Here is a 19,825-nt window from a genome sequence, read left to right as displayed (position 1 = left end):
CTGAGGGTTGCGATCCATTGCCGGTCACGAAAAAAGACAAAAAGGAAAAAAAAAAAGAATTGAAAGATAGTACAAATCTCTGCATGCACTTTTTGAAGTATCCTCATACATCTTAATTTATCAGAATCTGCTTCAGATTTATACTAAATTCCAGTAATGTTATAGAAATGCTACTTTTATTTAGTTCTGTTCCCTCTTCCCTCATTTTGTGCTATTATATATATTATATCTGTATGTGTTACAAACACAATTCATTATTATAATTATTACTGCATACATTGTTACATCCATTAAAGAAGCTGAGAAGAGAAAGGAGAGCAAATATATATTTATGATGTCCATTGTAGTACCCTTCTTGTATACCATTTCTGATTTTTGTCATTTGTGTAGATTCAGGTTACCATCTAGTATCATTTGCTTACTCCACTAGCAATTTGCTTTCAAGATTTTCTCCTTGTCTCTGGCTTTCAGTATTTTTGCTATGATGTATCTGGGTGTGTGTCTCTTTGCATTTATTTTACGTGGAGTTCATTGAGCTTCTTGGATGTATAGATTAATGTTTTTCATCAAATTTGGGAAATGTTCAGCCATCAGTTCTTTGAATGTTTTTTCTGCACTTTACTCTTTCTCTTCTTCTCCTTCTAGTACTCCCACCATGTATATATTGGTGCACTTAATGGTTTCCCACATTTTTCTGAGGCTCCATTTATTTTTTCCTCATTCTTTTTTCCCTTTGTTCTTTGGATTGCATTATCACTATCAATCTATCTTCTCGTTTGCTGAATCTTTCTTCTGCTGGTTCAAATCTACTGCCAAGCGTCTGGTGAATTTTCACTTTGGTTATTGTACTTTTCAATTTCATAATTTCTATTTGGCTCTTTTTTATAACTTCTGTCTCTTTATTGATATTCTCTATTTGATGAGACATTGTCATCATACCTTCCCTTCTTTAATCATGGTTTCCTTCAGTTCTATATTTATAATAGCTGCTTTGAAATTTTAATATATTAAACCTGACATCTGAGTCTTCTCACAGGCAGTTTCTGTTGTCTGCTTTTTTCCCCAGCATATTGGTTTCCCTTTTCTGTTTCTTTGCCTATCTAGTAATATTTTGCTGAAAACTGAACATTTAGGTTATATAGTCTAGCAACTCTGGGTACTGATTTCCTTTTCCTCTTATTTTTGTTGTTGTTTATTTTCTGTTTCTTTGCCTATCTAGTAATATTTTGCTGAAAACTGAACATTTAGATTATATAGTCTAGCAACTCTGGGTACTGATTTCCTTTTCCTCTTATTTTTGTTGTTGTTTATTTATTTAGTGACCTGTCTAGGTGATGTTAGTGAAGACTGTTTCTTCTGTAATGTGAAGACTTTGATGTTACTCCTCAGCAGGCATAGCCTTAGGCATGCACAAAGACAGCTTAATATGACAGTGGTTTCATCAGGACTCTTTGATTGTCTCCTTCCTGATCTCTCTTTTTAAGCTGTCTGCCTAGTGGTTTCATCAGGACTCTTTGTCTCCTTCCTGATCTCTCTTTGTAAGCTGTCTGCCTAGTTTTGTATCACAACCAGTTCTTAGGCTCTACTCATTGCCAGCTGACTCCTGTATTGTTTTTGACAATGCTCTGAGCCTAAATTGCCCCACAGTTTTATCACATTAAAATCAGACATGGATAGTTTTTGAGATCAGTCTTTGAGATTTCTTCTGACCCTCAGGAGGGCTCTTCTTTGTTGTCTTTTTCCCTGATTTTCTCTGGCGAACTGGCCTATGCTTTACTTTCTTGCTCTTAATTAAAAGGAGCTATCTGCCTTCTCTTAATTGCTAACAACCACAATCTCCATTGTTTCTAAATGCACCTGTAAGCTTGAACTTTGCCATACTCTGTTGCAAATAAATTCATTTCTTTGTCACTTCACACTTGTCAAGCCTAAATCAAGAAAAATAATGAAATACTATTATCCAAACTTATGATTTAAAAAGAACATGTAACAAAAGATAGAATGGTAAGTTTTAAAAAGTTATGAGAGGAGTTCCACTTCCAGGATAGCAGTGTGAGGTGTTCTATACAGCTGGTTCCTGTAAAACAAGTGTAACTGGTAAAAAGTATTTAAATCTGCAAATTGTAGCTGAAATGCCACCACAGACTGTCTTAGTTTTTACCAAGTTTTGGTAGATTTTCTTGATTGAATGGTTCTTCATTTGCTGTATGCCCTTAGGACAATTTCTAGAGACTTAACATTTTTTAATACTTTTCACCATTGTTTGTCTAATTTATTAAAATTACCAAAGTATCCTTACTTTTTAAAATGGATAATAATAGTAGTTACTTCATAGCCTTATTAGGGGAATTTAAAAAGTTAATATATCGGGCAGGCCCAGTGGCGCACTGGAGAGTGCGCCGCTTGGGAGCGTGGCAGCGCTCCGTTGAGGGTTTGGATCCCATGTGGAGACCGGTTCCCGCTCACTGGCTGAGCGTGGTGCGGGCGCGACACCGAGGATTGCGATCCCATTACCAGTCAGTAAAAAAGACAAAAAGGGCGACACTGAGGGTTGCGATCCCGTTACTGGTCAGTAAAAAAAAGACAAAAAAGGAAAAAAAATAAAAATAAAAAAAATAAAAAGTTAATATATCAAAAAATATAACATTGCCTAGCACATAAGTAGATGACAGTGATGATAATATTGTTGGTACTAATGATTTCAATATTGTAGAGATAGTTTCTCTCCAACATTAATCAAAATTCGTCCTTTGGTGATTTCCATTTGTATTTCCCATTTTGTCTTGTCCCATTTGTACTATTTCTTGAGTAAATTCCCTTAAGCGTGGGGTATGTGTATAGTTTTCTTTCTTAGAGCCTATATAGACAGATAAAAGATTTTTACTTATTTGGATATTAAAGTTTTTAAATGGGGATAAAGACCTAGATATTTGTGATTAAATCACATTCTCTTGCAGAAATTTGTCATTTGTTTCTTGGTTTCTGTTACACCACTCTCATAGTTTTAATTCTGATCCTTTGATTGTAAATAAAACAAAAGACAAAAACCTAAGTCCCTTTCTTTGATGCATTACTGTTGATTCTGTCCTTGGCCTTATTTATTTATTTATTTATTTTTGTCCTTTTTGAGACCGGCCGCACCGTGCTCAGCCAGTGAGCGCCGTGAGCGCACGGGTCATCCCTATATAGGATCCGAACCTGCGGCGCGAGGGCTGCTGCGCTCCCAGTGCCGCACTCTCCCGAGTGCTGTCCTTGGCCTTATTACCCACTGTATATGTTCTCTACAACCACTCACACCTTCAGCCATGGATTCAGCTCCCAATTTTAGGATGACTGCTAACAAACTCTCATCTCCTTCCTTCCTGTGTCTAACTGCATACTAGATATTTTCATCTGGAAGTCTTAAAGGAATTTCAAACTTTGCATGTTCAAATTTTCATGCCTCTCCTCTCTCTTCCTGTCTATCTCGCTTCTGTCCCCACTCTCTGTCATGTTCCCTTTCTCCCTAGATCACACAGCTACCTGGTTAGGTTCAGAGCCAGTTATCTATGAGTCATGTCCAACTCTTCCGTCTCTGTCATAGCTCAGTAAAAATCAGTGACCTCTGTCTGCAGCTTCCTACACAATTGATAATGAATTAATAAGTTTGCTGACTCAATACTTAACATACTTTTACAGGATGTTTCCACTATGGTTTATTTCCCCCCACAGTGTAATACAAAATTAGGTAAATAGGAAGACCTTATATATATTTTCTAATGAACTCTGACCCCTGGATACTAGCTAAATGAGTTCTTACATGTTTTGATCACAGCATCTAATTTTGGTGACTTCATATTAATTAGGGTTGTGTTTTTACAGGAAACAGTGACATTTAAGGATGTGGCTGTGGACTTCACTCAGGAGGAGTGGCAGCAAATGAAACCTGCTCAGAGGAACTTGTACCGGGATGTGATGCTGGAGAACTATAACAACCTAGTCACAGTGGGTAAGGGTAGCTTTGTAGTTTAACAGAGAATTCCTTCCCATTTCTGCAATGAGTGAAGACTTGAACTTACCAGATGAGTCCAGCCTTCCCTTTTGTCACATGATTGTGTGTGCTCCAATCTTCTGGGTAAAGGCCAATGACTTTGTGTCACTGTGAAAGTTACTTCTTACTCATCCTTCATTAGCCCATACTCTTGGATTTAGCTGACAATCTGGATGGTTCTCCATCATTAACATCCAAGTTCTTTGCTGTTTCCCCTAATAGGTTGTCAAGACACCAAACCAGATGTGATCTTCAAGTTGGAGCAAGAAGAGGAGCCATGGGTGATGGAGGAAGAAATGTTTGGGAGGCACTGTCCAGGTGAGTAATTGAAAAGCACTATGAATGAGAAAGCCACATGACAGTTGTTCACTAAGGGGTTGTATTCACATGTTCCAAGATGTTCCATTTCACATGTTCCAAGATTTTCTTAAAAGCCCTAGTCTTCTAGATTGACAGATGGTGGAATGCCGTGAATTACTGTGACATTTCCAGATATTATTCTTCCTATAGTGGAGCTATCTTTCTTTTTAAAATTTTAGAGGGCCAGTAGCCCTGTCTGGTTTCAGGATGCCAATGTTCCCTAATTTATTTACAGCCTTACTTTCAGGATTATTGTTACTTTCTATGATCCTTGGGCTCTCTCTTTCCTTTATGTTCATGGTTTTATTTTGTTATGCATTCAGTATTTGTGGATGTGTAGTATTTTAAAAATGTTTGTTTTACACTTAGATTCTTTTTATTTCTTTTCTTCTTTCCATTTTGAAAAGCCTCAGACTTGTGTTTTGTAAGTATAGTCACAATTTCCATAGTACTTCACAACCCTCATTATTCCGGGACTTAACAGTTTTTAAATTTCAGGCCCAGAAATCTCGTGGAGTCTCCTTCCTGCTTATTCCCACCTTCCATTACTTCAATTTTTGGAAATATGATATATGCATACCTAGTTAAAAAAATACATTGTCCAAAAGATACATTGAAAAGTAAATCTCCCTCTTATTTTGACACTCAGTTCCTTCCTTTCTTCAATCGCATACAAGTCTTTTCAGAGTTATTCTTGATATTTTTGGTTGTTTATTTTACCATATGAATTTTAGACTTAACTGCTTATTTCCAAAGAAAAACCTGTTGGAATATTTATTGGGATTGTGCTAGATGTATCAATTAACTTTCAGACATTTGACATCTTTATAATGCCAAGTTTTTCTATCCGAGAACATGTTCCGTCTTTGTTTGGATCTGTCTACTTTCGTGTCCTTCAAAAATGGAGCTTTCGAAATTTTTTCTTTATAGCTTTTGTACGTTTCTTGTTATGTTTATACCTAAATATTAGACATGAGAAAAAAATCACTACCATAGTTGGAAAGGACGCTGTAAAACCTTTATAAAAATCTTCATTTATAGATGATGAGATTGTATCCCTGGAAAACATGAGAACCAACTAACTGAAAAAAAAGTGCAACAAATAGAGAGTCCAGTGAGGTGATAGCATATCAAATTAACAAATAAAAATCAATAGCTTTCTTATATACTTCAACAACTAAGTAGAAGATATGAAGGAAAGGAAACCACATTTATAATAATAACAATAAAGATAAAATATTATTCTAGGTATGGGTATGTAACAATATGCAAATCAAAATCCTGTCCTCTTAAGCTTATAATTTACTGGAAACTAGAGTCCCTGAAGTTTTGCATATAAGAAAATATTTTTTTTTTTTTAACCTTTACATTTGGTTGATAGTTGGCTGTGTATAAAGTTCTTGGTCCATACTTTCTTTCCCAAAACTTTTTGTAGACAGTTTCTTCAGGGCTTTAGGCAATTCTCTATTGTTTCCTAGCTTTTAAATGTTGCTTGGAGAAATCTGAAGCCTGTTTCCCCTCATAGATGACTTTATTTATTTGTCTGGATGCCCATAGGTTTCTCTTTTTTAAGCTGTAGAACTTTATGGGGCCATGTCTTGGTATTGACCAGTCAGTATCAGTTTTTCCTTTCAATTTGTGTATTCCTGTTTATTGCTCCTTGTAGCATCATTATGTAGATTTGATGTTGGTTAACTTTGAATGAGGGTATTTCCTGCTGGACCCACTGTTTACAGAAGGATAGTGTTGAAGACTATCTAGAAAAATGCTCTGAGCTAGTCGGAAGCCTCTGCACCTCACCCTGACCTCCTTTATCATGCAAGGTTTTGTGTTAAGAGTTGGTTTACCCTTTCTTTCTCCCAAGTCAGAGAGAGCGTATCATTTGCATACTTCCTCTAGCACTCAGTATCTCTTCTACCCTCCTATGCCAATTGACTGCTTATATAAGAGTTATGGCTATTTGCATCTCCTTGTTCAGTCCGGCCTTCCCTACCATTTTTCAGGGCCAGTTGAAGTCCCTTACATTCCTGCCACCAGTCTCAACATATGCAGACCCCGTTTTTGCAAAAAATGATTCGTTCATTGTACCCACAGAAGGGTGTGCCTTTCTTTTAAAGAACTCTGTTCCCTTTACTTTCTGTCTGAGATAAACACATAAGACACTATCTCTGGGTTTCTTCTTTACCTGGTCCAATCTATCCTCTGTTTTTTCCTCATATTCTGGAGTTGAATTTTAGCTGCTTATAGTTTCATTAAAGACATATTTTTTTTTTCTGTTTCTTCATGATTGCAGAGAGGAGATGGAGATATTTAATTCTTATATATTGATACAGGAAGTCCTCTATGCTATATTTGATCCTATGAATCACTCTTCTTGGAAATGTTTTTCTTTACTCATCTCTTAAAGGATTCTTATTTCTCCTTGGTTCCTGTTCATTATTTATTTCTTCTTCCTTTATGAAATGTCTTTTACGTGACTCCTTTTCTCAGCTCTCACTGGACAGTACCCAAAGTAGTTCTAAATTACGTGTAGACTCCTTTTTCTTCTAAGTACCTTCTTGATATATCTGTGTTCATGCCATTTAATCAGTATTTAACTCCAGAAATAATAGTATCAGAATATATATCTTTAATGCCTCCAGAATTGTGAAACTCTTCACATCTCTGCCTTTAATTGTGAGTGCTCTTACATATTTAGGTTCTAACAGTTATTAACTTTGAGCTCAATTTACAATAAATGGTCCCCAACATTTCCAGCCTACATTGATCTTGCCCATCTCTCAGCTAACATTCTATTTGGTGTCTACCACAGTGACCGGAGTCTGGAAAACATATACTCTTCTTATATATGTTTTCACACTTTGATGTCTGAGACTTAAATTATTACCTCAACCAAGAGAAAGAAAGGCCAGTGTCTTATTTTTCCTGTAAATGATTCATGAATTGATTGATGTAGAACTATATTTGGAGAGAGTTTTCTTATTGTTTTAGAATATTTACCTGCAGACCTTCAAAGTAAAGGCAGAGGAAATCAGGTAGAGTTAGAAAGACGGGAAGTCACATGAAATACTGTTGAATGTTAAACTGCATGTGAAGCATTTATTTAGTAAATGAGTAAACCAACAGAGAATACCTTAAACTTTTTAAGAGAAGGGCTATAGAAGGAATAACAAAATAAAGAAGGCTTTCTTTTTCTATTTTTTTCTAAAGAGAGCTTGGCATTGAAGCTGTTTTCCTGTAATATCTGTAGATTCTTAAGACTTATAAAAAATGAGAAAACAACAAAATATTTGTAGAGTAGAGTTAGTATGTTATGTTTATGGGATAAAATTAGAAGCATAAGCTGTTTGGAGGAGGGAGGATTTTAAGGGATTAGTGAAATTGAGGATAAGTTATGCAGTATAGAGTCAGAAAGTTCTGAATTTTGCCAGGGTGCATGTCCTCTTTTGCCCTCTTTTATATTTTTAAAATTCTGTTGCTAATTTAGTTTAATATTTTCCTTTTTTTTGGGCCAGCCCCGTGGCTCACTCGGAAGAGTGCGGCGCTGGTAGCGCCGAGGCCGCGGGTTTGGATCCTATATGGGGATGGCTGGTGCGCTCACTGGCTGAGCGTGGTGTGGACCACACCAGGCCAAGGGTTGCGATCCCCTTACCGGTCAAAACAAAAACAAAAAAAATGTCTTTTCCTTTTTTTAATCACCTAAGCTATAGTTTTGCCCTGTGCCTAGTGGCAGCAAGATTACAGTGGTTAGTTACAAGCAGGGGCTTATAAGATAACTGAATATGAAGGTTAAAAGATGCCCAGTTATTTGAATTTTAAGTTACTCACAGTTGATGGAACCCCAGGGATATGGAAAACCAGTATAGGACTAATGGTGTAGGAAAGAATGTTACCATTAGGGGCAGTAGGATGAAAGAAAAAAGCTAACAACAATAGAATTTGATAGTAAGGATAATTTCCATGTCTAGTAATGAATAAAATGATAGGACCTATTATTAGAACACTACAGTGAATCAAAGATGGCTTGTCTCCTGACATATTTTATATTTTTCATTGGATAGAATTAAACCTCCATATTTCTAATTTGCCTGTTCTTTAAGCACATATAAAAATGCATTGTAATTAGTTGGAAATTTGGAGCTCTCTCTGTGTTACTAATTTTGGACTGGATTTAGTTTGGACAGTCTAAGCTTCAAGTGTGTTTATACAGAAATAATGGAATTAGAACTTTATGAAAATTAATTTGTGGTATGCAGAATAGACAAAAGATGACTAGTCCTGGATCACATGGTAGTTAATCGAGGCAAAAGTAATGAGAACTTGTGTTATAATTTGTTTCTCTTAGCCTAATGTAGCTGTTATTATTTCCCTTTTATATAATTAATTTCTTTCCTTTTTAATATACATTTTTAATTTTTCTCAAAGTAATACATGTACTTGTTTTAGAAAGACAATAGAGAAATATAGGTTTATAGCAGCACCCTGCACTGACCTTACATTTTACTTCCTTTAGGCAGTTATTTTCAACTTATTTATCTATTTCTCTTGTTACTGACCTCCATATTTCAAAATAAATATATTTGTACTGCTCTGTAAAAAAATTTTTGTAGTCATGTTCAAACATACAAAAAAGTAGAGAGAATAGTGTAAGGAATCCTCATGTATTCATCACTCAGCTTCGGCAGTTAACATTTTGACATATTTGGTTCATCTATTCCTGCTCCCCAGTTTTGTTTTGTTGGGGTTTTTTTTGCTGAGCTATTTTATAATTTATCCTTAAGTACTACCATATGTATCACCAACAGAGAAGATTAAAAAAAAACCCTACAATAGTACTAACACACCTAACAACATTAACAATAATTTCTTGCTATCATCTGATACTTAATCTCTGTTCATATTTCCACAGTTGTCTCAAGAATATCTTTTTATGGTTTATTTATTTGAATCAAGATCCAAATAAGGTCCACACATTACATTTGGCTGACATCTCTCTGAGGTTTGTTTTAATCCACAAGAGTTTCTTCTGCCCTTCCCCTCAACCCATTTTTCCTTACACTTTTATTGTAAATAACAAGGTTATTTATCCTCTAGAAAAGTGTCAGCACTTTTTCTCTTTAAAGGGCCAGATAGTGTATAGACTTTATGAGCCACATAACGTCTCTGTTGTATATTCTTCCTTTCTGTATCCATCTTGCTTTTAACAACCCTTTAAAAATGTAAAAAAAATTATTAGCTCACAGGCTAAACAAAAACAGGCCAGGGAATGCTCTATTATTGCCAAACCCTGCTCTACAGTGTCTTTAATTCTGGATTTGGCAATTTGTCTCCTCATGGTGTTGTGAAACATACTCCTTTATCCCATTTTTCCTATATTCTGGCTTTATTAGGTTCAGGTTAAATTCTTGGCAAGAATACTTCAGTGGTATGTGTACATCTTATTGCACTTTTAGACATATTGAGATAGTTCAGTAGATTCATGTGTTGTTAGTCAGAATCCATCTATTTTAATGATCCCTATCAACCTTTCACTTGAGGTTATAGCAGCTATTGATCATCATTGCCTAGATCCTTTATTGTTTAAGAAGTTCCTTCTGCTTTTATTAGCAGAAGTTCTCCCATAAAGAAAAACTCCTTCATCAGCTATTTGATTGCTGTGAAATACAGGCCTAGAAAAAGAAACGCTCAACTCTTTCCCTTCAAAAACCTTTAGAATAATGATTGGTGCCCTAGAAATTTCCAAAGTTTAAATTAAGTTATTATAAATTTATATTTATGTAATTTGAGCATCAAAATAAATGTATGCATATAAATAATATGTTTTTGTATTGAGCATCAGAATAAATATATGCATATAAATAATATGTTTTTATATGTATTCTTTATTTTAATGCTCAAGTTGTGTCATCTTTAGGCAGAGAATTCTTTGGCCAATTTTGTAAATTTCTAGCTTCAGACATTGTAGTAGCCATTTCTCTAAAAACTCCTGCTTCCTTTAGTGGGAAATGTTATTTGTAGACTATAGTCTAGGTATTATGTTTGCTCATTAGTACTGGGTTATTATTGCTTCTAGATCTTTTAAGGGGACAGAGCTAGGAAAAATGCGTTTTTTAGAAAGAAAAAATGTATGAGTTTATACTGACATATTTAATTACAATTACAGAGCATAGGGTTATTACCTTTTTTGCTTTGTATTTCTACAAGGGTACTTCAAAAAGTTCATGAAAAAAATAGAATTAAAAGATAACATGAACCTTTCCATGAACTTTTTGAAGTAGCCTCGTATCTTTTGTGCTGAGAATCTTGACCCTTTATTAAACTAAAGTAGTTACTTATTTGCTTAATTCAAATATATTTCTTAGCCTGGTACTGTTGGCATTTTGGGCCAGGTAATTCTTTGCTGTGGGGGACTGTCCTATGTGTTGTAGGATGTTTAGCGGCATCCTTTACCTCTACTCACTAGATGCCTGTAACACCATCCCCCTTTCTCCCTTACCTCTTCCCAGTTATGAAAACCAAAAATGTCTGCAGACCTTTCCAGACATTGCTAGATGTCCTTCAGGAGACAAAAGTGATAGTTCTATTTATCACCATCAGTTTCTTTATGTATATTAGTTTCAAATTAATTGTAATACCAATATTATTACTAATAAAAAGATGACTAGATGTAGTTTAAGATTTCTTATAACACCAAAGTCAAAGGTTCAGATTCCCATACAGGCAAGACACCAAAAAATTCCTCCCTTAGGATATATTCTATTAGGCATGTACAGTCAAGCTACTGTGTTTGAAGTCACTTGAAATAATTCTTCTCTGTGTGAGTATGGCCCTACCTTCATGTGTGGGTTTACTTGTTTCCTTTTGTTTTCAATTTTTAGGGGTTGCTTTGGCTCTTTTTCCTTCCTTTTTATTTTTTATTTTCTGTTATGTAAAACATGTACATGATTCTACTGTCAAAACTATAAAACTACTTACAGTCAGAGAAATCATACTTCCATTCAGCATATATAAGTGAAAAATATCAGTGTGCAGAAGAGTGTTTAAATTATCCTACCTTTGTGTAAAAAAAGAGTGGGAAAAGTGTGTGTGTGTAGGTATATATAAGATATATATTATATATGATAAATATATGTGTGTGAATATATATCAGTAAATAAATGTATGATATTTATGTTTGTGAGTGTGTGTTTTTAGAGAATGGAAGAATAATCCAAAACTAATAAAAATGGTTACCTGTAGGCTGAGGGAGGAGTTAGTGTTTCAGGAACAGGGTGGAAGCTCGGCTTTCCTGAATATGCTGCTGTTTGGTAATTTTCCAAGTTTTATCAACTTCATATAAATGGAAGATGAGGTTTTATACTCTTATAACATGACCACCACTTCTCCTTTCTTTTTTCTCTGAATATAGATACATCACAATTTCTGACTAATTCAGTTTCATTGCTTACTTTGTTATGATGAAATATCGTTTACTACTAAGCCAAGAAATGACTATTGATTACATATCCTTATATAATTTTGTGTCATTTGTTTCATTCCTAGAGTTGCCTTATTTTTCTGTTTATTTGGTTTTCTATGTATTTTTAATTTAAATGAGACTTAAAATCTTTGTTTAAAAAAGGAATCCATGAGTGTCATTAGTTTATCTCATTTTGGTGCATGAAAGGATAAGATTTTGTAGCTAACAGAGAAATTTTTAATAATTTTTTGACTAGTGAATTGTACGGCAGAGTGATTCAATCAGAACCTAGAAGTTGTGTGTAGAGTCCCAAATGCCAGAATCTGTCATTCTTTTATTTTTAATTTTCCCATCTTCTACCAGGAGGTACATTCATGAGACTAAGCAACAGAAAGGGATTGGATGTCCCACTATTCAATATATAAAATTCATATAATTCCTACATTTTTACTTAGTGTGAGTCCTTTCTTCTGCATCTACTTCACTTGTTCCTAAATCTAGAGCCTTTCTGGTTCATTTTCTCTAGAAAGTAAGCTTTCCTTTTCCTGTTTGGGTAGTAGAGACATAGCCACTTCCTGCGTAAATTGGGGTATGGAAATATATTGGTCAAGATTCAGTTATAGAGAAAAGAATACACTAGCTGCGAATTTAAGAAGGAAGATATTAAATGGCTTACAGAATCTTTGGGAGGACTGAAGAGACAGACTATGAGATAAGCTTCTAGGAATGAGTGTCAAGTCTGTATACAGAAGAAAGATGCTAAGGGAGTTCCTTCTTCCACTGGGATCAAGAAGTTGATTTGGGTTGAACCAGGAGAATACTTCTACACTTGTAGGCCCTAGAACCTTGCCACTTCTGTTGTAATGTTATGAGCAAGATTCCCACTATCTGCTCCTAATTAAGTTCTGAATTAAAATGTTGTATGAATCTGTGGCAGATCTAAATCACCTGAGATCCTTACATGCAGTTATGTCTAGGAAAAGTAGTTTTAACTATCTCACCCTTTGCAACATGTAAAAACATAGTGGGAGATTGAAATAGATGTGGGAGATTGAACTGATCTATAATACCTGCCTTGGGGGTCTAACTTCTCCCTATTCAGACTTTAATCCTTTTCTTATCAGTTCTACTCTTATTCTACTTCTTTTGTTTTAATTAGTAAACTTTACTTTGTTTTTACCTTTTTGTTGTTGTTGCTCACCAGTACAGGTATTGAACCCAAGACCATCGTGTTATCAGCACCACAGTCTAACCAACTGAGCTAACCAGCCAGTTGAATTTTACTTTTTTAGATAAGTTTTAGGTTCACAGAAAAACTGAATAAAAATTACTGAGTTCCCATATACTCCCTGCCCTCATACACATACAACTTCTCCCACTGTCAACATCCCAAACCACAACTGAGCTAACCAGCCAGTTGAATTTTACTTTTTTAGATAAGTTTTAGGTTCACAGAAAAACTGTATAAAAATTACTGAGTTCCCATATACTCCCTGCCCTCATACACATACAACTTCTCCCACTGTCAACATCCCAAACCACAATGGTATACAATCAATTTGTTACAATCAGTGAACCTACTCTGATGCATCATTATCAGTCCATAGTTTACATTAGGGTTCACTCTAGGTGTTGAGTATTCTACGGGTTTTGACAAAGGCATAATGACGTGTATCCTTTATAGTATCATACAGAATAGTTTTTGTGGGATTTTTTTGGCATCTGGCCAGTACGAGGATCCAAACCCTTGACCTTGGTGTTACAACACCATGTTCTAACCAACTGAGCTAACCGCTCAGCCCCCAGAATAGTTTTATTTCCCTAAAAATCCTCTGTTTTCCTTCTATTTACCTTCCCCCTCCTGAAACTCCTGGCAACCACTAATGTTTTTATTATGTCCATGGTTTTACCTTTATTGTTTGGAATCATACAGTAGGTAGACCTTTCAGATTGGCTTCTTTCACTTAGCAATATGCATTTAAGTTTCCTCTGTGTCTTTTCATGACTTGATAGCTCATCTCTTTTTAGCATTGACTAATATTTCATTGTCTATGTGTACCACATCCATTCGCCTACTAAAAGATATCTTTCAAGTTTTGACAGTTATAAATAAAGCTGCTGTAACATCCACGTGCAAGTTTTTGAGTGGACATAAGTTTTCAACTCATTGGGGTAAATACCAAGGAACATGGTTGCTGAATCATATGGTAAGAGTATGCTTAATTTTGTAAGAAATTACCAAACTGTCTTCCAAAGTGGCTGTACCATTTTGCATTCCCACAAGCAATAAATGAGAGTTCCTGTCACTCCACATCCTCATCAGCCTTTGGTGTTGTCCGTGTTTGGGATTTTAGCCATTCTAATAGGTGTGGAGTGGTATCTTGTTGTTTTGATTCACGATTCCCTAATGACATACCATGTTGAGCATGTTTTCATATGCTTACTTGCCATCCATATATCTTCTTTGGTGAGGTGTCTGTTCAGGTCATTGGCTCATATTTTAATCAGGCTGTTTGTTTTCACAATTTTGAATTTTAAGAGTTACTTGTATATGTTGGATAACAGTCCTTTATCAGATATGTGTTCTTCAAATATTTTATTTTAGTCTGTGGCCTGTCTTCTCATTCTTTTGAAGGTGCCTTTTGCAGAGCAGAAGTTTTTAATTCTAATGAAGTCCAGCTTATCTGTCATTTCTTTCATGGATCATGCCTTTGTTGTTGTATCTAAAAAGTCGTCACCATATCCCAGATCACCATATCCCAGATTTTCTCCTATGTTATCATGTAGGAATTTTACAATTTTTTGTTTTACATTTGGGTCTGTAAACCATTGTGGGTTAATTTTTTGTGAAGATTATAAGGCCTGTGTATTAGTCCATTTTCTGTCACTTCTAACAGAATACCTGAAAGTGGGTAATTTATTTCCTACAGTTTTGGAGGCTAAGTCCACGGTCCAGGGAGCACATCTGGTGAGGGACGACTTCTGTGTGGAAACTTTCTACAAGGTCCCATGGTGACACAGGCAGTCACATGAAAAGAATGGCAAGAGCAAGAAAGCTAACATTCTTACTTGCTGTTCTGATAAAGCCATCAGAACCGTGCCCATGATAACCCATTAAATCATCACCCGTTACTCCATGAATGGATCAATCCATTCACAAGGGTGCAGTCCTTGCAATTAAATCACCTCTTGAAGGCCTCGCCTTCCACCATCATATTGGGGATTAAGTTCCAACATGAGCTTGGCGGGACATTCAAACCACAGCAGTCAGTGTCTAGATTCTTGTTTGCATGCAGATGTCCAGTTGTTCCAGGACCGTTTGTTGAAAAGCCTGTCTTTGCTCCATTGTATTACCTTTACTCCTTTGTCAAAGATCAGTTGAATATATTTATATGGGTCTATTTCTAGTCTCACCATTGATCAGTTTATTCTTTCACCAACACCACACTGTCTTGATTACCATAGCTTTGTAGTAAGTCTTAAATTTGGGTAGTGTCAGTCTTTCACCTTTGTTCTTCTTTAATATTGTGCTGTCTGTTTTGGGTCTTTTGCCTCTCCATATAAATTTTAGAATTAATCTGTCTATATCCACAAAATTACTTGCAGGCTGGGATTGCATTGAACCTATATCAAGTTGGGAAGACCTGGTGTCTTGGCAGTATTGGGTCTTTCTGTCCATGAGCATGGAATATTGATTTATTTAGTTTTTCTTTGACTTCCTTCATCAGAGTTTTGTAGTTTTCCTCATATAATCTTGTACATATGTTGTTTGATTTATACCTAAATATTTAATTTTGCGGAGGGCTTATGTAAATGGTAATATTTTTAATTTCAAATTCCACTTGCTCATTGTTGGTATATAGGAAAGCAACTGACTTTTGTACATTAACCTTGTGTCCTGCAACCATGCTATAATCATTTATTAGTTCCTGCAGTTTTGTTGTTGTTTCTTTCAGATTTTCCATATAGATGACCATGTCATCTGCAAACAAAGTTTTAGTTTTGTTTCTTCCTTACCAATATTTATACCTTTTATTCCCTTTTCTTGTCTTATTCCATTGGCTAGGACTTATAGTATGATATCAAAAAGCAGTGGCAAGAGGGACCATTCTTGCTCTATGCCTATTTATTTCTACCTTTGAGTACTTGAATCCCCCAATTCTTGAGCTTTTCCACTGTTCTGTGGCCAAATCACTTTGTTGCTTATTGGCATTTGCATCCTCATGATACTTTTGCTTTAACTTCTTAGCTCTGCTGTCCAGTTAACAGGTCACTATATGTCTTTCATCTTGCAGTATTGTGGAGATCTCTAATTCACCCTTTTTTACATTTCTTTTTCCTTTTTCTTATGGGTTTGACTCTTTATTCTTTTACTATAATTTTAAAGGTATTTTAGGAAGGAGCAGAAATAAACATATGCATTCAATTCACTGTGTTTAACCACAAGTGTTAATTTTATCTTTTAGTCATTTGACTCCCTATCCAGTCATTTATGTGCTCACCCTTTCATTTTTATTATTCTATTCATTTTGCTGGTTTCTGCATTGCATGAGGACACTTTTAAATAAACCAAACTACTTGGGCCTATAAATTGTCAGTTTTCTCTCCATAATGTTTTCTATAGTAGTTAGCTTCTCAAACCTTAGAAACCTGGGACATTTGCACTTTAGATGTCTTTCATCTTGGTTGACTAAGGCCAACATCAAAGAGTAAACCCCACATTTGCAAATTTCTGAAATGTTATTAATAGTATAGTCGTAGAAAATTCACAAGTAATAATTTTTGGTCCTCCATTTTAGAAGTTTGGGAAGTTGATGAACAGATCAAGAAACAACAGGAAACACTTGTGAGGAAAGTCACATCCATCTCCAAGAAAACTCTGATTAAGGAAAAAATCATTGAATGTAAAAAAGTTTCAAAAATATTTCCTCTGAGTTCAGACACTGTTACTTCAAGACAAAACTTCTATGAATGTGACCCACTTGATAAGGGTTTGGAACATAATTTAGACTTATTTAGTTATGAGAAAGGCTGTGTAAGAGAGAAAAATTATGAATGTAATGAGTATGGGAAACCATTTTACCTTTGCTCATCTTATGTTGTAACCCCTTTCAAGTGTAATCAGTGTGATCAAGACTTCAGTCATAAATTTGACCTCATCAAACATGAGAAAATTCATGCTGGAGAGAAACCTTATGAATGTAAGGAATGTGGAAAAGCCTTCAGCAGAAGGGGAAATCTTATTACACATCAGAAAATTCATACTGGGGAAAAACCATACAAGTGTAATGAATGTGGAAAAGCTTTCATTCAACTGACAAATCTTATTACACACCAAAGAATTCATACTGGGGAGAAACCTTATGCATGTAAGGATTGTTGGAAAGCCTTCAGTCGGAAATCAAAACTCATTGAACACGAGAGAATTCATACTGGAGAAAAACCCTATGAATGTAAGGAATGTGGCAAATCCTTCAGCCAGAAGCAAAATCTTATTGAGCATAAGAAAATCCACACTGGAGAAAAGCCTTATGCATGTAATGAATGTGGTAGAGCTTTTTCTCGAACATCATCTGTTACTCAGCATATGAGAAGTCACACAGGGGAGAAACCCTATAAATGTAATAAATGTGGAAAAGCTTTCTCTCAATGCTCAGTATTTATTATACATATGAGAAGTCATACAGGTGAGAAACCCTATATATGTAGTGAGTGTGGAAAAGCCTTCTCTCAAAGTTCATCCCTTACTGTACATATGAGAAATCACACAGCTGAGAAACCCTATGAATGTAATGAATGTGGAAAAGCCTTCAGCCGGAAAGAAAATCTCATTACACATCAGATAATTCATACTGGAGAGAAGCCTTATGAATGCAATGAATGTGGGAAAGCTTTTATTCAGATGTCAAACCTCATTCGACACCAGAGAATTCATACTGGTGAGAAACCCTATGCATGTACAGTATGTGGAAAAGCCTTTAGTCAGAAGTCGAATCTCACTAAACATGAAAAAATTCATATTGGAGAGAAACCATTTAAATAATGAATGTGGTAAAGCCTTGTCTCAAATCTCATCCCTTACTCTTCATGTGAGAAGTCGTACAGGGGATAAACCCTATGAATGTAAAAGATGTGGAAAAGCTTTCTCTCAACACTCATTACTTACTATACATATGAGAAGCCATACTGGTGAGAAACCCTTTGAATGTAATGAATGTGGGAAAGCATTTTCTCAAAGAGCATCCCTTTCTATACATTAGAGGTAAAAGAGGTGAGAAACGTCAAATATACTAAATAATGGAAGCCCTTCTCTTAAATTCAACCCATGTTTTACTTAAAATCTCTTACCTAAGCTCAAAAAAAAAAAAGATCTTTATGGAAAAATTGTAAAACTTTGTTGAAGGGCTTAAAACTTGAGTACATGGAGAGAAATACCATGTGTGTAGATGGAACACCCCAGTATCATAAAAATGTAAATTCTCTCTAAAATCTATAGACTGAAATAGTTCCAAACAAAAAATCTAACAAGAATTTTCTAGGATTTTTACAAAATGATTCTAAAATTCATGTGAAATAAAAGTCTGTGGATTGCTTAGTCAATTTTGAAAAATAACAGAGGAGTCACCATCACCATATACTACAAAATAAAGTTATAGTCATTAAAAAGTGTGTAGTATTAGTGCATTAATAGGTAAATTAACAGGTTTTAAAGAATTGAATGCCTAGAAACAGACCCATTAATATATGTGAACTTGGTGTATGTTAGACCTGACATCATGAGTTAGTAAGAAAATGATGGCCTACTCAATGAAAACTGTTGACGTATTTGTGAACTTGGTGTATGTTAGACCTGACATCATGAGTTAGTAAGAAAATGATGGCCTACTCAATAAAAACTGTTGACGTATTTGACTGTCCATATTGGGAAAGTAACGATGGCCTACTCAATGAAAACTGTTGACGTATTTGACAAAGTTACACACAACCCTACAACATATAAAGAAACAGTATACCAAAGGATTTGAACATTGGAATGTGAAAAGCCAAACTCTGAAACCATTAGCAGAAAATACAGGATATTTTTATGACATTGAGGCAAGGAAGCATTTTTTTAAAAGACAAAAAGATCCTGAAGTTCTACTTCTGGATATACATCCTATAGAAACTTCCAAATGATACAATGATAGGAAATACATATATTGGAATTTAAAACCTCAATACTTATCAGTGGGGTAATGGATGAATAAAATGTGTTATATTCAAATGACAGAATAATACAGCAGTTAAAAGCAATGAACTAGATCCATATTGTGTAACATGGTTAGTTATCTAACACAATGTTGAGTAGAAAAAAATCAAAATACAAATGAAACATATATAATGATATTTATGTAAATTGAAACAAAATAAATTACAAAGAACAGAACTGTTTTATTATTGAAATATATATGTATGTACAACTATTTAGAATGGACTAGAAAGATATACACCAAATTATTGATAGTGTTGTTTTGGCAGGAGATTGGGATTGGGATGTCGATTAAAAAAAATCTTTAGCTTTACTTGTAATTTTTGTCTTAAAAAAGCCTGGTAGCATATAAAATAAATCTTAAGAATTAATGATACTTAAGTGGTAAATCTTGTCGTAATAATGTTTTTCTAGTTATTTCTCAGAATTAATTGGCCAGGGGAAGCCTGTGCCCACAGAAAGAGGTGTTATAATGGATTCATACGCCCTATCAAATGTTAAGCTATTTTGTCAAAAATATTTTCAGAAAATTAGTAATTAGAATAGTCCTATTTACTGTATAATATGAAATTAGCATATTTTATCAATTTTATGGGTTGGTTTTTTTTTTTACATTTAACATTTTTTTTTTTTTTTTTTTTGTCTTTTTCCATGTCCGGCAACGGATCGCAACCCTCAGTGTTGCCCCCGCACCGGACCGGGGACCGGCAACGGGACCGCAACCCTC

The 19,825-nt window shown here is 35.0% G+C and overlaps 1 protein-coding gene across 1 annotated transcript in view; it reads left to right on the top strand.

Moving 5' to 3' along the window:
* The window catches only part of ZNF568 (zinc finger protein 568), a 79,534-nt gene that overhangs the window by 13,385 nt on the left and 46,324 nt on the right, over positions 1-19,825 (top strand). The window contains exons 3-4 of the mRNA XM_008590727.1: positions 3,862-3,988; positions 4,253-4,348. Of these exons, the coding sequence (XP_008588949.1) occupies positions 3,862-3,988; positions 4,253-4,348 (223 nt within the window). The remainder of the gene's footprint in view (positions 1-3,861; positions 3,989-4,252; positions 4,349-19,825) is intronic.

The sequence above is a fragment of the Galeopterus variegatus genome, unplaced genomic scaffold, assembly GCF_000696425.1.
Source record: "Galeopterus variegatus unplaced genomic scaffold, G_variegatus-3.0.2 Scaffold6337, whole genome shotgun sequence".
Lineage (NCBI taxonomy): Eukaryota > Metazoa > Chordata > Mammalia > Dermoptera > Cynocephalidae > Galeopterus > Galeopterus variegatus.
Note: the sequence above shows the minus strand (reverse complement) of the source record. Positions and strands in the feature narration are given on the sequence as shown.